Source organism: Cynoglossus semilaevis, chromosome 2 (genome assembly GCF_000523025.1).
Source record: "Cynoglossus semilaevis isolate Cse_v1.0 chromosome 2, Cse_v1.0, whole genome shotgun sequence".
Lineage (NCBI taxonomy): Eukaryota > Metazoa > Chordata > Actinopteri > Pleuronectiformes > Cynoglossidae > Cynoglossus > Cynoglossus semilaevis.
In genome coordinates, this window is record NC_024308.1 from 7,101,021 (window position 1) to 7,113,999 (window position 12,979).

Below are 12,979 nucleotides of genomic sequence, written 5' to 3' on the forward strand. Positions count from 1 at the left end.
TCGTCCTTTCTGCCACCTGTCAAAAGCAATTTCAAGCCAAATGTCAATTAAAGTTCTCTAATCAGCATCTGAAGACACTCTCTGAGAAGAGACTGTTTTGTAAAGACATCTGTTTACGAACAACGTTGTTTACGTTGATTTTTTTTTTGTATTTCTTTCATGAAGCCCTGATCATCTTTATTAGATCCGAGCCGTTCTTACAGACGTTGTGTGCCAACAGAGGGAAACCATTTGATACCAGTTCTAGCTTGCCAGGAAAAAAGCAAGAATAATCTCACGTTATTACCATAATGATTGGATTTGCGATGCGGAGCATCTGTCAGAGGCCTCTGCAGCATCAGCCTGGGACCTCATCACCTCCACTCTGAGCACAATCCAAACAGGTGAGAACACAAAGGTTTGTCTTTGATTCCCGCTGCAGAAAAAGTCTGAGTCAAATGTAGGACGAAGTTAAAAGCCCGGTGTGACCTTACAAAACCACGGCTGAGCAGAGATGCTACGCTAAAATGCCTTGAACTGTGAAACAGAACCTGAGAAAGATTCAAAATGTTTGATTTCTAATTAAGACTTTTGTATCATTTATCACTGCAGCTGGTACAATTGAACAGGTGTCATTATTTTTATCTGTTAATCCTTTTTACTCAGAGGTCATTTTCATCTGCAGGCTAATTGTAATATTAAGATTGAGATTGCTTTGATTTTTGTCTGAGGAGATATTACAAACCGTCGATGAAATCGTACAGTCAGAGAGAAAACCCTGAGACAAGCAAAAAGGAACAAAAGACAAAAAAGGAACCACGGCTGTAAAACCCGGTCCAATCTGATACGGTGGGAAAAGGAGCGAGGACTAAATGGGGAGACTCTTGTTGTGGGCTTATTGCAGAATGAAGTATCTGATCCTCGGGGAATAATAAATGCCTTTTAATCTCCAACCACTCAATGGAGCAGAGATGGGGGGGTGTGGAAGCGCAAGGCAAACCCTGCACCTCGGCCTACCGTGCCGGCCGAGACGGGCACCGCTGGAGAAAATGATGGAGGGAAGGGAAAAGAGGAGGTGATTACAAGGAGATGAGGCGAGGAAATAAAGAAAACAAAGGCAGCCGGAGTGGCCGTCCAGTGGAGGAGGCGAGTCCCCTGAACGTGGAGCTGCCGCTGCGTCTGCATTATTTAGGAGCTCTCATTAACCTGAGACTGGAACAGACAGAATCAATAGTCGCAGACTCAGAGACACAAAGAGTTTCAGGTCGTTATAACTGCTCCCTGTGCCGATGTCAGGCTCCTGGGGGGATGTAGTTGCAGGAGGGCGGGTTCAATTCATTCAGAAGAGCGATAACAAACTGCTGTGTCTGGGCCGGGGATCACCTGTCCGTCATTGATCTGGATCCTGGAACCAGACGCGTTACAGGACATCGATCCCCGTCCCTGAGTCAGTGTGATATGGTACGTCCTCTGATAATTGATGTCCTACAGTGTTCCTTGTTTACTCGGGAAGGTCACCGCAGAGGTACAGTGGGGAGGATTTGGCAACATCTAGTGGTGAAGTTGCACGATCTGGGAGAACATTTCTGACGTCACAGTCCATTGAAGACATGATGATCAGATACTATGTATTTAATAGATAATTAATAGCTACTGTAGGTTTGAATGTCTGTAGACTTTATAGTTAACACTGTTTGTTTGTTTATAGTTTAATTATTGATCTCTAAAGTGGTTGTGCCTCAGACCTCTTGCCCTGAAACTTTCTTTGGTAGGAGGGTCACGAGGTTCACGTGCAGTCAAAATTGACTATAACAAAAAGAACTTTAGATGTAAACAGAAATGATGATGAATCACACCAGGACAGAGTAAACTTCAGAAAATGTGTTTTTAAAGAAAAGATTTAAATCCCTGGGGTCTCATTATCAATCCTGTCAAACACAAGAAGAGTGTGTTAACCTAAACATGAAATAATAAAATAATAGATACAAGTATTGTTCTATAGGAGCCCTTTGAGTAATAATAGATGAATGGGAGAGGAAAATTAGTTTGAAGTGAGAAGATATAACATGAAAATCACATCAATAGAGAGATAAAAAAAAACAAGAAGAGATGAAAATGTGTCAAATGTAAAGCCACACAATTAAGTAATGATTGGTTATAACCACGAGTCGATTTTCAAATCAGGCCACTTTCAAATGTGGTCCATAAGTCAGAGATCTCAACACTAAAAGGTAAATAATGGACGAATCAGGGATCAGGAAAGTTTCACAAGGTCTGCACTCAGCAGGATGAACATTGGACAGCGGTCTGTGACCGACCCAGCTACAGAGTGAGGGCAAAGCAATTAGACAAATATACACAAGCTGACCACTTCACTTCAGCACCATAGACAGTTCCCAACAGAGCCTGGTCTCATTTAACCCACATATGGATCAACAACCATGAACAAACTGTGGCCAAAAATCATGAGCTGATACAAGAAGTCTTACAAATCTGCAGCGTGAACGTTCCATAGCGTCCGCAGCTTCTACCATGGAGTTAGAACGAACAAAACGGCCTCATGTATGGATCACATCAAACGTTCTTTTCATCAGTTCCCAGAGTTCCCTTTTGTTTATAAAGCCTTACTGTAACAAAGCAAACTAAAGGAGTTTTAGTATCAGCAGACTCCAGGCTCGTCCCTCAAACTTTCTGCTGTTCCTAATGCCGTGCACAGCTTACAGAAGAGTCCCACAGAGGCCCTGATTATGTCTTATATGATGAGTTTAGAGGTGCTGGGGTTTAAGCAGCTGCTTTCTTCAACTCATTGGACTTTGAACAGTCTCTGAGGTGCAGGTTAAACCTCCTTTTGCAAAACCTGTCAAGTTAATAGCCCCTGCCTTATGCTGATAACTGCCAAAGTGTCTACTCTTCGGGCTCAAGTCTCTGGCATCATGACACACACACACACACACACAATGTTGTGTTTTCTTTTCTCTTTGAACTGACATCCAGTCGGATTGTGTTTGAAACACACCTCCAATCTGAAAACTCCTCTGTTGTTTTCTTAAGTAAACTTCTACAAAGGCGGAGGAATCCATTTGTCCTTAAATGTAACACAGGTTTCTGCTCTTTATGTTGTTTTTGTGGGACTATACGTGCTCACAGACGAAAACACCGGGAGCCGGGGAGTCTGTCAAACTCCATCAGTGCTGATGAAATAGAAGTGGACGGGCACAACTCCGGGTGAAACTAAAGGACACAGTGGAAGGCACAGGGAAATGGAGGACGTGTGACAGGAATACCAGAGCCACATGTCAGGGCCAATGACGGTCGGTTCAGGAGCTTGGAGAGGAACCAGCTACAGCAGCCTGCAGCAGAGCTGACGGAATTATTAAGAGGGAACTTCCCTGTGTTCCAGGGACGTTCCATAAATAAAGCATAAACGTCTAAACTGTTATGAAAAATGATGGGTTCTCGTTTGACAGTTCAAAGCTTCATTTCTCTGTTCACCATCACAGCAGTGACATAAAGTGATGAAACTGCTGCAAAAGACACCAGCAGGTCTGTGCAACTCAAAAACAGAGTAAAATGTGCACATTGTACATTTACATCTTAATTACAGTAGTTTTAGCTTGTAGCGCGATGCTCATCGTATCATCAGGAGTTATGAGCTACCACAATTATTTCAAATTAAACTTAATTGAAGAACAGATTCATATCTCCTGTGTCTTTTTTTTTTTTTTTTTTTGGGTCGTCTCGCATCATGTTTCCCAGGAGTTTACAAATAATGTCTATTGACTTGGGTCGCGAAGGTTTGTGACTTTTAAAATATGGCTTCCATGAAAAAAAGTTTGGGAAACACTGCTGTATATACATACAGTTAAGCAAAGAAAATGCATATACAGCAGTGATGATACAAGGACACATCAGTAGTTCTAACCATAGAGAGAATGTTTTGAAGTTTCATCACACAGTCATTGGATCTAAACCAGCTGTAGATTTTAATGACTTCCATCCATATATAATTATAATCCATGTTGAGCCTGTCCTGTTTTTCTTTTCTGAGGACGATGGTTTCATGACACCAGTGGTCGTGGCTGAGCCTGTGATGGAGATCAAACGTGAGCGAGCTTTTGGCATCTGAGTCCTGCAGATACTGTGAGAAATTGCAAATATATCCTTTTTTATCCACCTGCAGCGATCACATGACTTATTCATCACACAGGACGTGAGATGAATGTGTTATCATTTCATTTTGGTCCGTCCATTTATTTTGCTGCATGTGGAAATGAATACACTTTCAGATATAAACCCGTGGCTAATTTGTGTTCATGGATTTTTCCGTAATTCAAATAGAGTTTGAACTGTTGTTAGTGGGACTTTGCAGATGATGTGTTAACCTTCCTCTGCCTGAAGACGCTCCAACAAATTGTAAATTCTGGTTTTAATGAGCTTGCAGCTCCTCTGCTGGTCCTGTCACACAGTCACCACGTACCAGTGCTGATTGGTTTCAAATGAGGAGAGCCGGGCTCTTCTGGTTGCATGGAAACCGGTCTTTAGAAGAAGAATGAAGGTTTCCAGAAAACAACGTCAGGCTGGAAGAGCCACATGCAAAATGACCCTGTACTGTAATTACTGACTCTTTCCAGAAGGGAGCGCACTTTTCATAGGTCACAACTTTGCAGAGGTCACAGAAATGACAACTCTTTTCAGTTGAGTTCTTCCTGAGCAGGAAGACGTTGAAGAAAAATGGAACAGGAACACAACACATATACACACGCACACACACATGTAAATATACATATAAATATATATAAATATATATGGTGTGTTTCATATATATGTATGTAATATGAACATACGCAATTATACAGACAAAAACAGATATATACATATCTATATATATGTACATGAATATGTTTGTGTGTGTATATGTATGTGTGTACATATATAAATATATATTTATATATATAGATATATATTTAGAAATGTTTAGTTTTACCCAGTTCTTACACAGTACCAACAGACTGTCCTTAAACCACAGTAATGATTACGAGTTCTTTGAAAATTGTTTTAGTTTTACCCAATACTTCAGATAGTTTGTTAATCATCCTCTGAAAGACGAGAACGTCTGGGTTGAAGGGCAGGGCAGGTACAAGAGGGGCAGTTCCTCTTACTCTTAAAGGGGTTTCCCAAAATTTCTAAAAGGATCTGCTCTGTGTCTCTGCTGCTGCTGCTGCTGTTGACCTGCTCTGGGAAACTGTCTGTAGAAACAGTAACATTCAGTAGGAGTTGACTGGAGGAGAGAAGCACATGTGAGAGGTGGGTGCTGTGGATGTATTTTATAGATTTGTATAAGGCAGAGTCTGATTGATTTACATAATGTAAATGTATGCTGCAGGCACAGTTTGGATTATTATTATTATTATTATTATTTGGAGTGTGTAAAAGAACACAATGATTTCTTTAATGTTTTATTGTTAATATTATGTATTAATAATTATTAATAATAATGATGATATTACGAGAATGATTAGAAGCTATTTTTGTCTGTGTTTTAAATAATAATAATAATAAACCCTTCTCGTGATTCTTCCACCCAGTTTCTACTAAGACCGTGCGTAAAAGTTGGATTTCTGTGCCGTCAGCCACAGATGTCCTGTCAGCTGGAAGGAGGCCTGCAGCAGGAGTCGGAGGAAAACTGTGCAGAAGTGAATTCTGAGGAAACTGTTGACGTGACCAGCCCTGACGGATGCACGGAGGACAGAGGGCAGGAGAGCGCAGCCCGGCCGTCGTCGCTGCGCCAACAGCACAGAGCGCACAGAATGACCCGCAGCCCCAAATGTGCGCGCTGTCGGAACCACGGCGTAGTTTCGTGTCTCAAAGGCCACAAACGCTTCTGCCGCTGGAGGGACTGCCGCTGCGCCTGCTGCCTGCTGGTGGTGGAGCGGCAGCGCGTCATGGCCGCGCAGGTGGCGCTGAGGCGGCAGCAGGCGGCGGAGGCGAGGAGAGCGCACGGCCAGGTCAGTGGTGGAGGGTCAGGGGAGGAAGTTGTTAAAAAACAGGAAAAGCGGAAAATATGGCTATATTGTTACTATGTGTGTGTGTGTGTGTGTGTGTTATTGTTCCTATATGTGTGTGTGTGTGTGTGTGTAAATATATACATGCATATATAAATATATAAACATATATACGTGTATGATACTAATAATTACGATTATTTAGAGGATTTTTGTTTCGATTATTCAATGAACAGTTTAATTTATATAATTCAAAGACTAAAGATATTCAAAAGACATTGTACTGTTATTGAAAAACCAACAGCAGAATCAAACCATGTAAGAGGTTAAAACTAAAAATAACTTTTTTAAAAAGAAAAAAGCAAGACTAGTCGTAAAAAAAATCATAAAATTCCTTGACTGAGTAGTAAGTTAGTGCTCATCTTGACTAGTAAGCAAGAGTAGTAAGTTAGTGCTCATCTTGACTTCTTACCTCTGAATAAATAAAAATATGAAATTCAAATATTGACGTGAACAAAGCCTGCTGAGTTTTGAGTGATGTGTTTAAAAAAGAGTTACAGAAAACAAAACTAAATGTTGCCAATATTTTTATATCACCAAAAACAAAGAATAAATTGAACTTGGACCAAAGAGTTGTTTTTCATATTTACTGCGCTTTTGTGAAGTAGAGCAGAGTTAATTTTCTTGATATTACAAGATTATTACTATTATTATTCAACACACAGGCAAGAAAATCTAAGTGTATTTCAATGTCTAAACTCTCCTAAGTAAGTTTGAAAAAACTAAACTAAAATTAGATTAAACCTGTTAGGAAGGAACTGTTATCATACCCAGTGATCTATCCTGTTGTTTTTTAAATATTTTTGTAAGAAAAACTGGCCAATAAGTCAGAATGAGTTTGCTACAAATACAAACTTAAACACAACAGTCACCAAAAACACAACACAGTGGGACAACACAGCGTCTCAGACAAATGTAAACAGAGCTATTACATTGATTTGTTGGTTTTCCAAAAAAAAAAAAAAATTCCACAAAAGTTGACAATTTCAAACCACAATGATGGGAGAAAGTAGCACAAAACAATAAGACATAACTGCTCTATAAAGAAGAAGAAAAACAATAAGAAATCGAGTGATGCCTCACTGAAGCTGTCTATTTACTCGAAGGGGAAAAAAAAGTGGTTTGAAAACAGTTGAGGAAAAAAGTGTAGAATAATAGGAAGGTTGAAACGAAGAAAAAAAAAGATAAATATGGGTTGTCAGGTTTTTTTTTTCATTCTACACAAAGACTCTGTAAAAGCTTTGATTTCCATACAGAAAACACACAGTTGACCTTTAACCTCGGCCTCAACCGAGGGACTGCAGCAGCAGCCGGTCTGAAGATCATAGAAGTGCACGGATGGAGATCAGAGGGCGGAGAGAATAAACGAGGGAAAACACGGCTTTGGAATGATAAAATAACTGACGCACAGATGCTAGGCACTTCTTGTCAGTTAGCAGTTATCGTCAGTGTCGTACAAGACAGGGGTGAGGGGGTGAGAGGGGCAGTACTGCAGTAAATCAACTGAGACCGGTGCAGTTTATATATCAGTATGTCGGAGACCTCTACTTGTCTCTTCAATTATGCATTAAATATCTTTGCTCGCCCTCAGGTGACGCTCTGTGATTATGCCCAGATGTCTAACTCCTGTTCTGTGTTTCTCCAAAGGGTAAGAGGGGGGTCAGGTGTGCAGCGCCGTTACGGAGGACGGCGTACCAGCGTTACAGCCGAACGGCCGAGCCCAGCATCCTGGCTAAGAACATCCTGCAGGGTGAGGTTTAATTAATGTCTTCTTTCTCATTAGCTTAACAAGTCTGTTACTGTGTTTAAAAAAAAGTTGGTTTTTTTATTCCCAGCAGACTTGATGTGAGTCATAAGAAGCTTCTTTTTTTTCATAATTTGAAGACAAAATATTTTAAAGTAAAATAGAGGACTTATAGATCTTTAGCTCATAGATCATGCTTTATACTGAGTAACTGTCATAGGGTTTTCCGGTGACAAACTGTGTTTCTGTATAAAACACCTCACTGTTATTATGTTTACAGCCTGATCCTCTAGTCTTTTGCCCTTTACAGTTTGTACGGAGGATGGATTTTAATCACTGACTCATCTCTGAACTGTTTTAAATCAGAATCATACAAAAAAACTTTTGTTTCAAGCCCTGGAAATGAAAATTGCAATAACTAAAAATCAAAATTTTTACCACTGGGGGCAGTCCTGGGCTTGCAATCAAAGGGTTGGTGGTTCCAATTCCATATTGGCGAATGATTCTTCTTTTACAGTTTGTCATTTACCAACAACATTACACTCGTGTGTAATATGTTCAGCTAAAGTAGTCATTTTGACTGCAGTATTTTACAACAAGCAGCTTTTACTGAAACACAAATGTATTAATATCCTGCTGGCTTGAAATCAATTTCCACTCAAAGCTGTGCTCAGCATTAAATAAAAACCAATTATAGCACACACACACACACACAGACACACAGAGAGTGTAATTAAGATTGTACACAACTCTGCAGTTCAACACAAACACAGCTGCTAATTGCTCTTATAACTCAGACACAAATGTTCAAGAGGAGCATGTGACTGTGCTCTCTGTGTTCAGGGCTGAAAACGGCGATGCCTCCGGAGGACGACGCCTCCTGCTGGGCTAAGCAGGCACAACGCGATCAAACGCACATGACGTGCGCGTCCATTAGCACCAGGATGAGGAAGAGACGAGCCTTCGCAGACAAGGAGCTGGAGAATGTGATGCTGGAGCGGGAGCTGAGGCAGAGGGAGCTGCAGGGTGACTTCTTCTTCTCCTCCTCCTCAGTCATCGTCCCGGTGCCTCACCCTCCACCCCTGCCCGTCTCCCCCAGCCTCCACTGCTGCAGCTTCAACAAGGACCCTGCTGCTTCAGAAGCACCCAGCTATGTGTACAAGTACAGGCCTCCTCTCTGTGACTGTGACATGCAGTTCTGTCACTTCCTGCAGCTGAAGAGCAGAATCTCTGCAGAGTCTGGCTACGACTTTTTGTGCCGAAGCTCAGATAATGGCAGAGAGGGTGAGGCGGCGCTGAACAGATTGAAAACATGGGAGGAGAAAGACCAATCAGAAGTGATGGCTCCTCCAACACACCTCCAATCAGTCAAGCTACCCTCAGAACCTGCGGAGATAATTGCCTCAAATGGCTCTTTAGACATCACTCACTCTGTTTTTAGATCAGACCAGAGTATCACGGACGTCAGAGAAACCAGCAGCACTTTCGATTCCAGAACTCTGACAGCCACAGGCTGGAGCACAGACACTCCTGCCTCACAGATAAGTCCTCACACCGACTCTGTCAAGAGCCCTCATGGCAGTTCAGTCAGGACTCCCACTGTGAGGCCATTACCCTTCTCTGTAGAGGCTCTGCTCCGGGCCTGACAGGCAAATGAGAAGTGGCGTGAAGCACTTTGTTTATGTGTGGACCAAGCAGTGACATGGAGGGTGGAATATAAAAAAATACATGGTTTCATAACATGATCTGAGAAACACCTTCATTGTAAATGACTAGTTGCTATAAAGTGCCTTGCAGCAGATGTATTTATACATGTCTTTTTAGCTTCATAAAAATGTATTTTGCTACAGTTGAGTGACCATTAATGATATAATATACATACATAGACATGGCTGCTGTACGCCTGTTCTGTGGGTACAGTGTAACCTTGTTATAATCAATAAATATTTATTGACCTAGCAAAAGCTGGATTGTGCAGTAATCAGCACCAGAAGAGTATAGTGGCGTTTTGATCAAAGTACATTTTGCCCTTTGTTTGCATTTTTGGGACAATGGGAAACAGTAATATATTTTGGGTGTGGGGTATGAGTCCAGATATGCAAATAAAAAATGTAAATATATAAAAAAAATGGCCAAATATGTCAATTCAATGGTAAAGCCAAAAATAAATTCCAATCCATTTAGCAGAAACACTATACAGTAGAGGCTACACAAAAAACAAGCTGCTGAAAACGTCAAGATTTTGCGCTCGGATGATGTTCTCATGACGGAACCTGTCATCGAGCTTTTTAGAACTTGACATGAAGCCGGTGGTTTTGCAGAAAACAGTTAAAAAAACTGTTTCTTGAAGTTCACAGCCGGGGCAGAGGGTGAAATCATCAACAATATTTACCATCCATCGACTCTTTTTTTTGCCCCGTTTGATGTAGAGCAGATATTCATTATTCACTGCTATTCCATCAGCTCATTCCTTTCCAGATGTCGTCAGTTTTGGCGGAGCGTAGTTTATCATTACGGCTGTAAAAACATAAACTCCACTGATCGCCAGCGTTCTGTTTAAAATTCCATACACTATGATTTTATCAAAAATAACAGGGAATAGGAAATAGTCCTCAGCGGGTGAATGGGAGTGTGCCAGCTGTTTCCCAGGCAACATTGTTCTTTGTGGATGCTGGTGAAGTTGTTTGAACACGCATGTGATCCGTATCAACTTTCTACCTTCTCTCCCTCCACGTCCTCCTCTTTGTTGTGCCCTGTAATCTCAGAGAGATGGAGGTCTGATACTTTTGACAACACTGGACCATGTGGCGTCAACCTGGTTGGCGATAGCTAAGTCTCCTCAGTGTGTGTGTTCGTGTGTATCTGAATACAGATCTGAATGCCTTTGTTTTCACAAAAACGATAAAAAAAACGGAGTGGGGGTTATAAAGAAAGATGAGGAAATGAGTGTGATAGAGAAATTATACTGTGTGCTTTGTTGTACATCATCTATGGTGTTTGCAACAATGGTAAAATCCCAGCAAATTGCCATTTCCACCATGATAATGAAGAAGATAATCATCAGTCCCAAAGGAACGATAATGACTTCTGTGAAGAATAACACAGAAGATGTAAATCAATTTCCCTGCAGCAAAGCTTAAAGGGAAAAGCTCATTTATCCAGCTCCACCATGATCATTCTTGGGGGGCTGCTCCTAAGGCACAGTGTGTGGCAGCCTAATAGATAGTAAAGCTACTCTGGACTGCCACTCACGTTCCTCCGCCGCCTTGTTAGGGAGGGCTCCACAGACAGACAGATTAGCTCTTAGCTCCGTGGAAACTCAGATCCACGACTGTCGGTTTATTACCAAGATCCTTTGTGGGAAGGATGTGGGAGAAGGATGGAAGAAGAGAAAGGCAACCTGTGGAGGGGCTTGTTGGACTCAGGCCAGTATGCTGATAAAGCACTTTCAACAGGCTGAAACATGTTTTTGGATTCGTAACACCTTCTCCTTCTCCTGCTGCTCTCTCTCTCTTGTAACACCAACTCACCCTCTCTCCTTCTCCTGCTGCTCTCTCTCTCTCTCTCTCTCTCTTGTCGCCTAACTCTCACTCTGACGAGTCTCATTTTCTCTTCAGACAGATTGATTTCTGTTTGCTCAAGGTTAGAAAAGATTTGCTTTGGATTTCACCAGTGAACCTGATGTGAAGTGCAAAAGTTTTCGATGGTGGAAGAGCCAAGAAAACGATAGAGATTAACACTGAGCAGCCATTATGGTCTCAAACCTAATGTTTCTCCAAGATGAGCAGAGACGATGAGGAGAGATGTCCCTACTGCCACTCCTGGGGTGTGAATGAAAAAAAAAACACACACACAATATTCTAGGGCCTGTCTGTGCGTATTATGAATATATAATAATACTGGGGCTGTAGAAAAATAATGCATTAACTCACAATATTTAATTTGGCATAGATAGATAATAACAGATTGATGCAGCCTGTAAATCCAACAATTCCACAGTTTATTGTCCAGACAATACATATTAATGTTGTCTCCAAACCAGCCCCAGCTTAGAATTCCGTCTCATCACCCAACATGTGTTTGTAGGAAAAACAACACAGTAAGTTTGGACTGAGGTCAATGGACTCTTCTCCCTATTTTATTTTGGTGTAAAGTCATGTTGTTTCTGACATACAGTAACTTTTACCATTCACTCCAAGCCTCCCTTGACTCGGCCACATACTATTTACCATTTACACTCACAAATTGTTACCAAAATGTTACCAAATCAGCCATCTCTGTGTTTTTGGACTGTGTGAGAACTGAAGGAAACCCAGGCACTTTTGGAGAACATGTGATTTCTATACAAAAACCACAACAGCTTGGACTTGGACAGGTGATCTCTTCACTGTAAGGCAAGTGCAGTAACCGAGCCCCTCCACTGTGTGGCCCCTTTTTGTAACAAAATCACAAGAAAATGAGAAATTCTCATTTCATATCTGAGCGCTGCCCGTCAGAGCCACAGCTGAAGACCGACGCCAGGAGCCTCATCACAGACAGTTAGCGTCAGCCTTCAGTGAACGGCCTTTGATCGTCCTGCCTGATCTCTTCACTGCCCCCTCAGACTGGACTAAAGACGTATGACTCGTGACACATGGTTGGCACATCTGAGGGAGTTGTGATCTGAATTTAGGAGTGTTGTAATGGGCTGTGTGGACAACTATGTAGGTCAGAGATGCACAAATCTATATATATTTATATGTTTTATCTTAGTATGAAGATCGTTTTACTTCTCAATTGTCAATTTTTTTCTCCAGATTGCCATTCAGGTGCATTCACTATCAACTAATAAACATTAAAATTTAATTTTTGGTAATTAATTATAGCGAATTATAATATTTTCTTTTCACTCTACTGCACTTCTATACAATTCCGAGCCATTCAGGCATTATAAAAAAAAATAGTTTTAGTATAAGCCATTTTAAAAGTGGCTTTATTTCAATAGAAAAACAGTAATTATATCCATGATATAGCTACTGTACATTATATGATTTACATAAATTATAATCGGAGTGTGTCTTATTTATCTAAACTAAATGTAACATATATTGTGTTTAATATTTAAATGTTTATAACTATTAGAAACAAATTCCCTGACTCAATACCAGTCAAAAATATACCAAAATTAAATTTAAATTAAATAAATGTATTAAAT

General features: G+C 40.9%; 1 protein-coding gene across 1 annotated transcript; it reads left to right on the forward strand.

Annotated features, from left to right (window-relative positions):
• Window positions 1-5,196: 5,196 nt before the first annotated feature.
• Window positions 5,197-9,651, forward strand: dmrt2b (doublesex and mab-3 related transcription factor 2b). The gene is made up of 4 exons (XM_025053780.1): window positions 5,197-5,283; window positions 5,565-5,984; window positions 7,689-7,791; window positions 8,629-9,651. The coding sequence occupies exons 2-4, from the start codon at window positions 5,616-5,618 to the stop codon at window positions 9,429-9,431; spliced, it is 1,275 nt and encodes a 424-aa protein (XP_024909548.1). The 5' UTR covers window positions 5,197-5,283; window positions 5,565-5,615; the 3' UTR covers window positions 9,432-9,651.
• The last annotated feature ends 3,328 nt before the right edge of the window (window positions 9,652-12,979 follow it).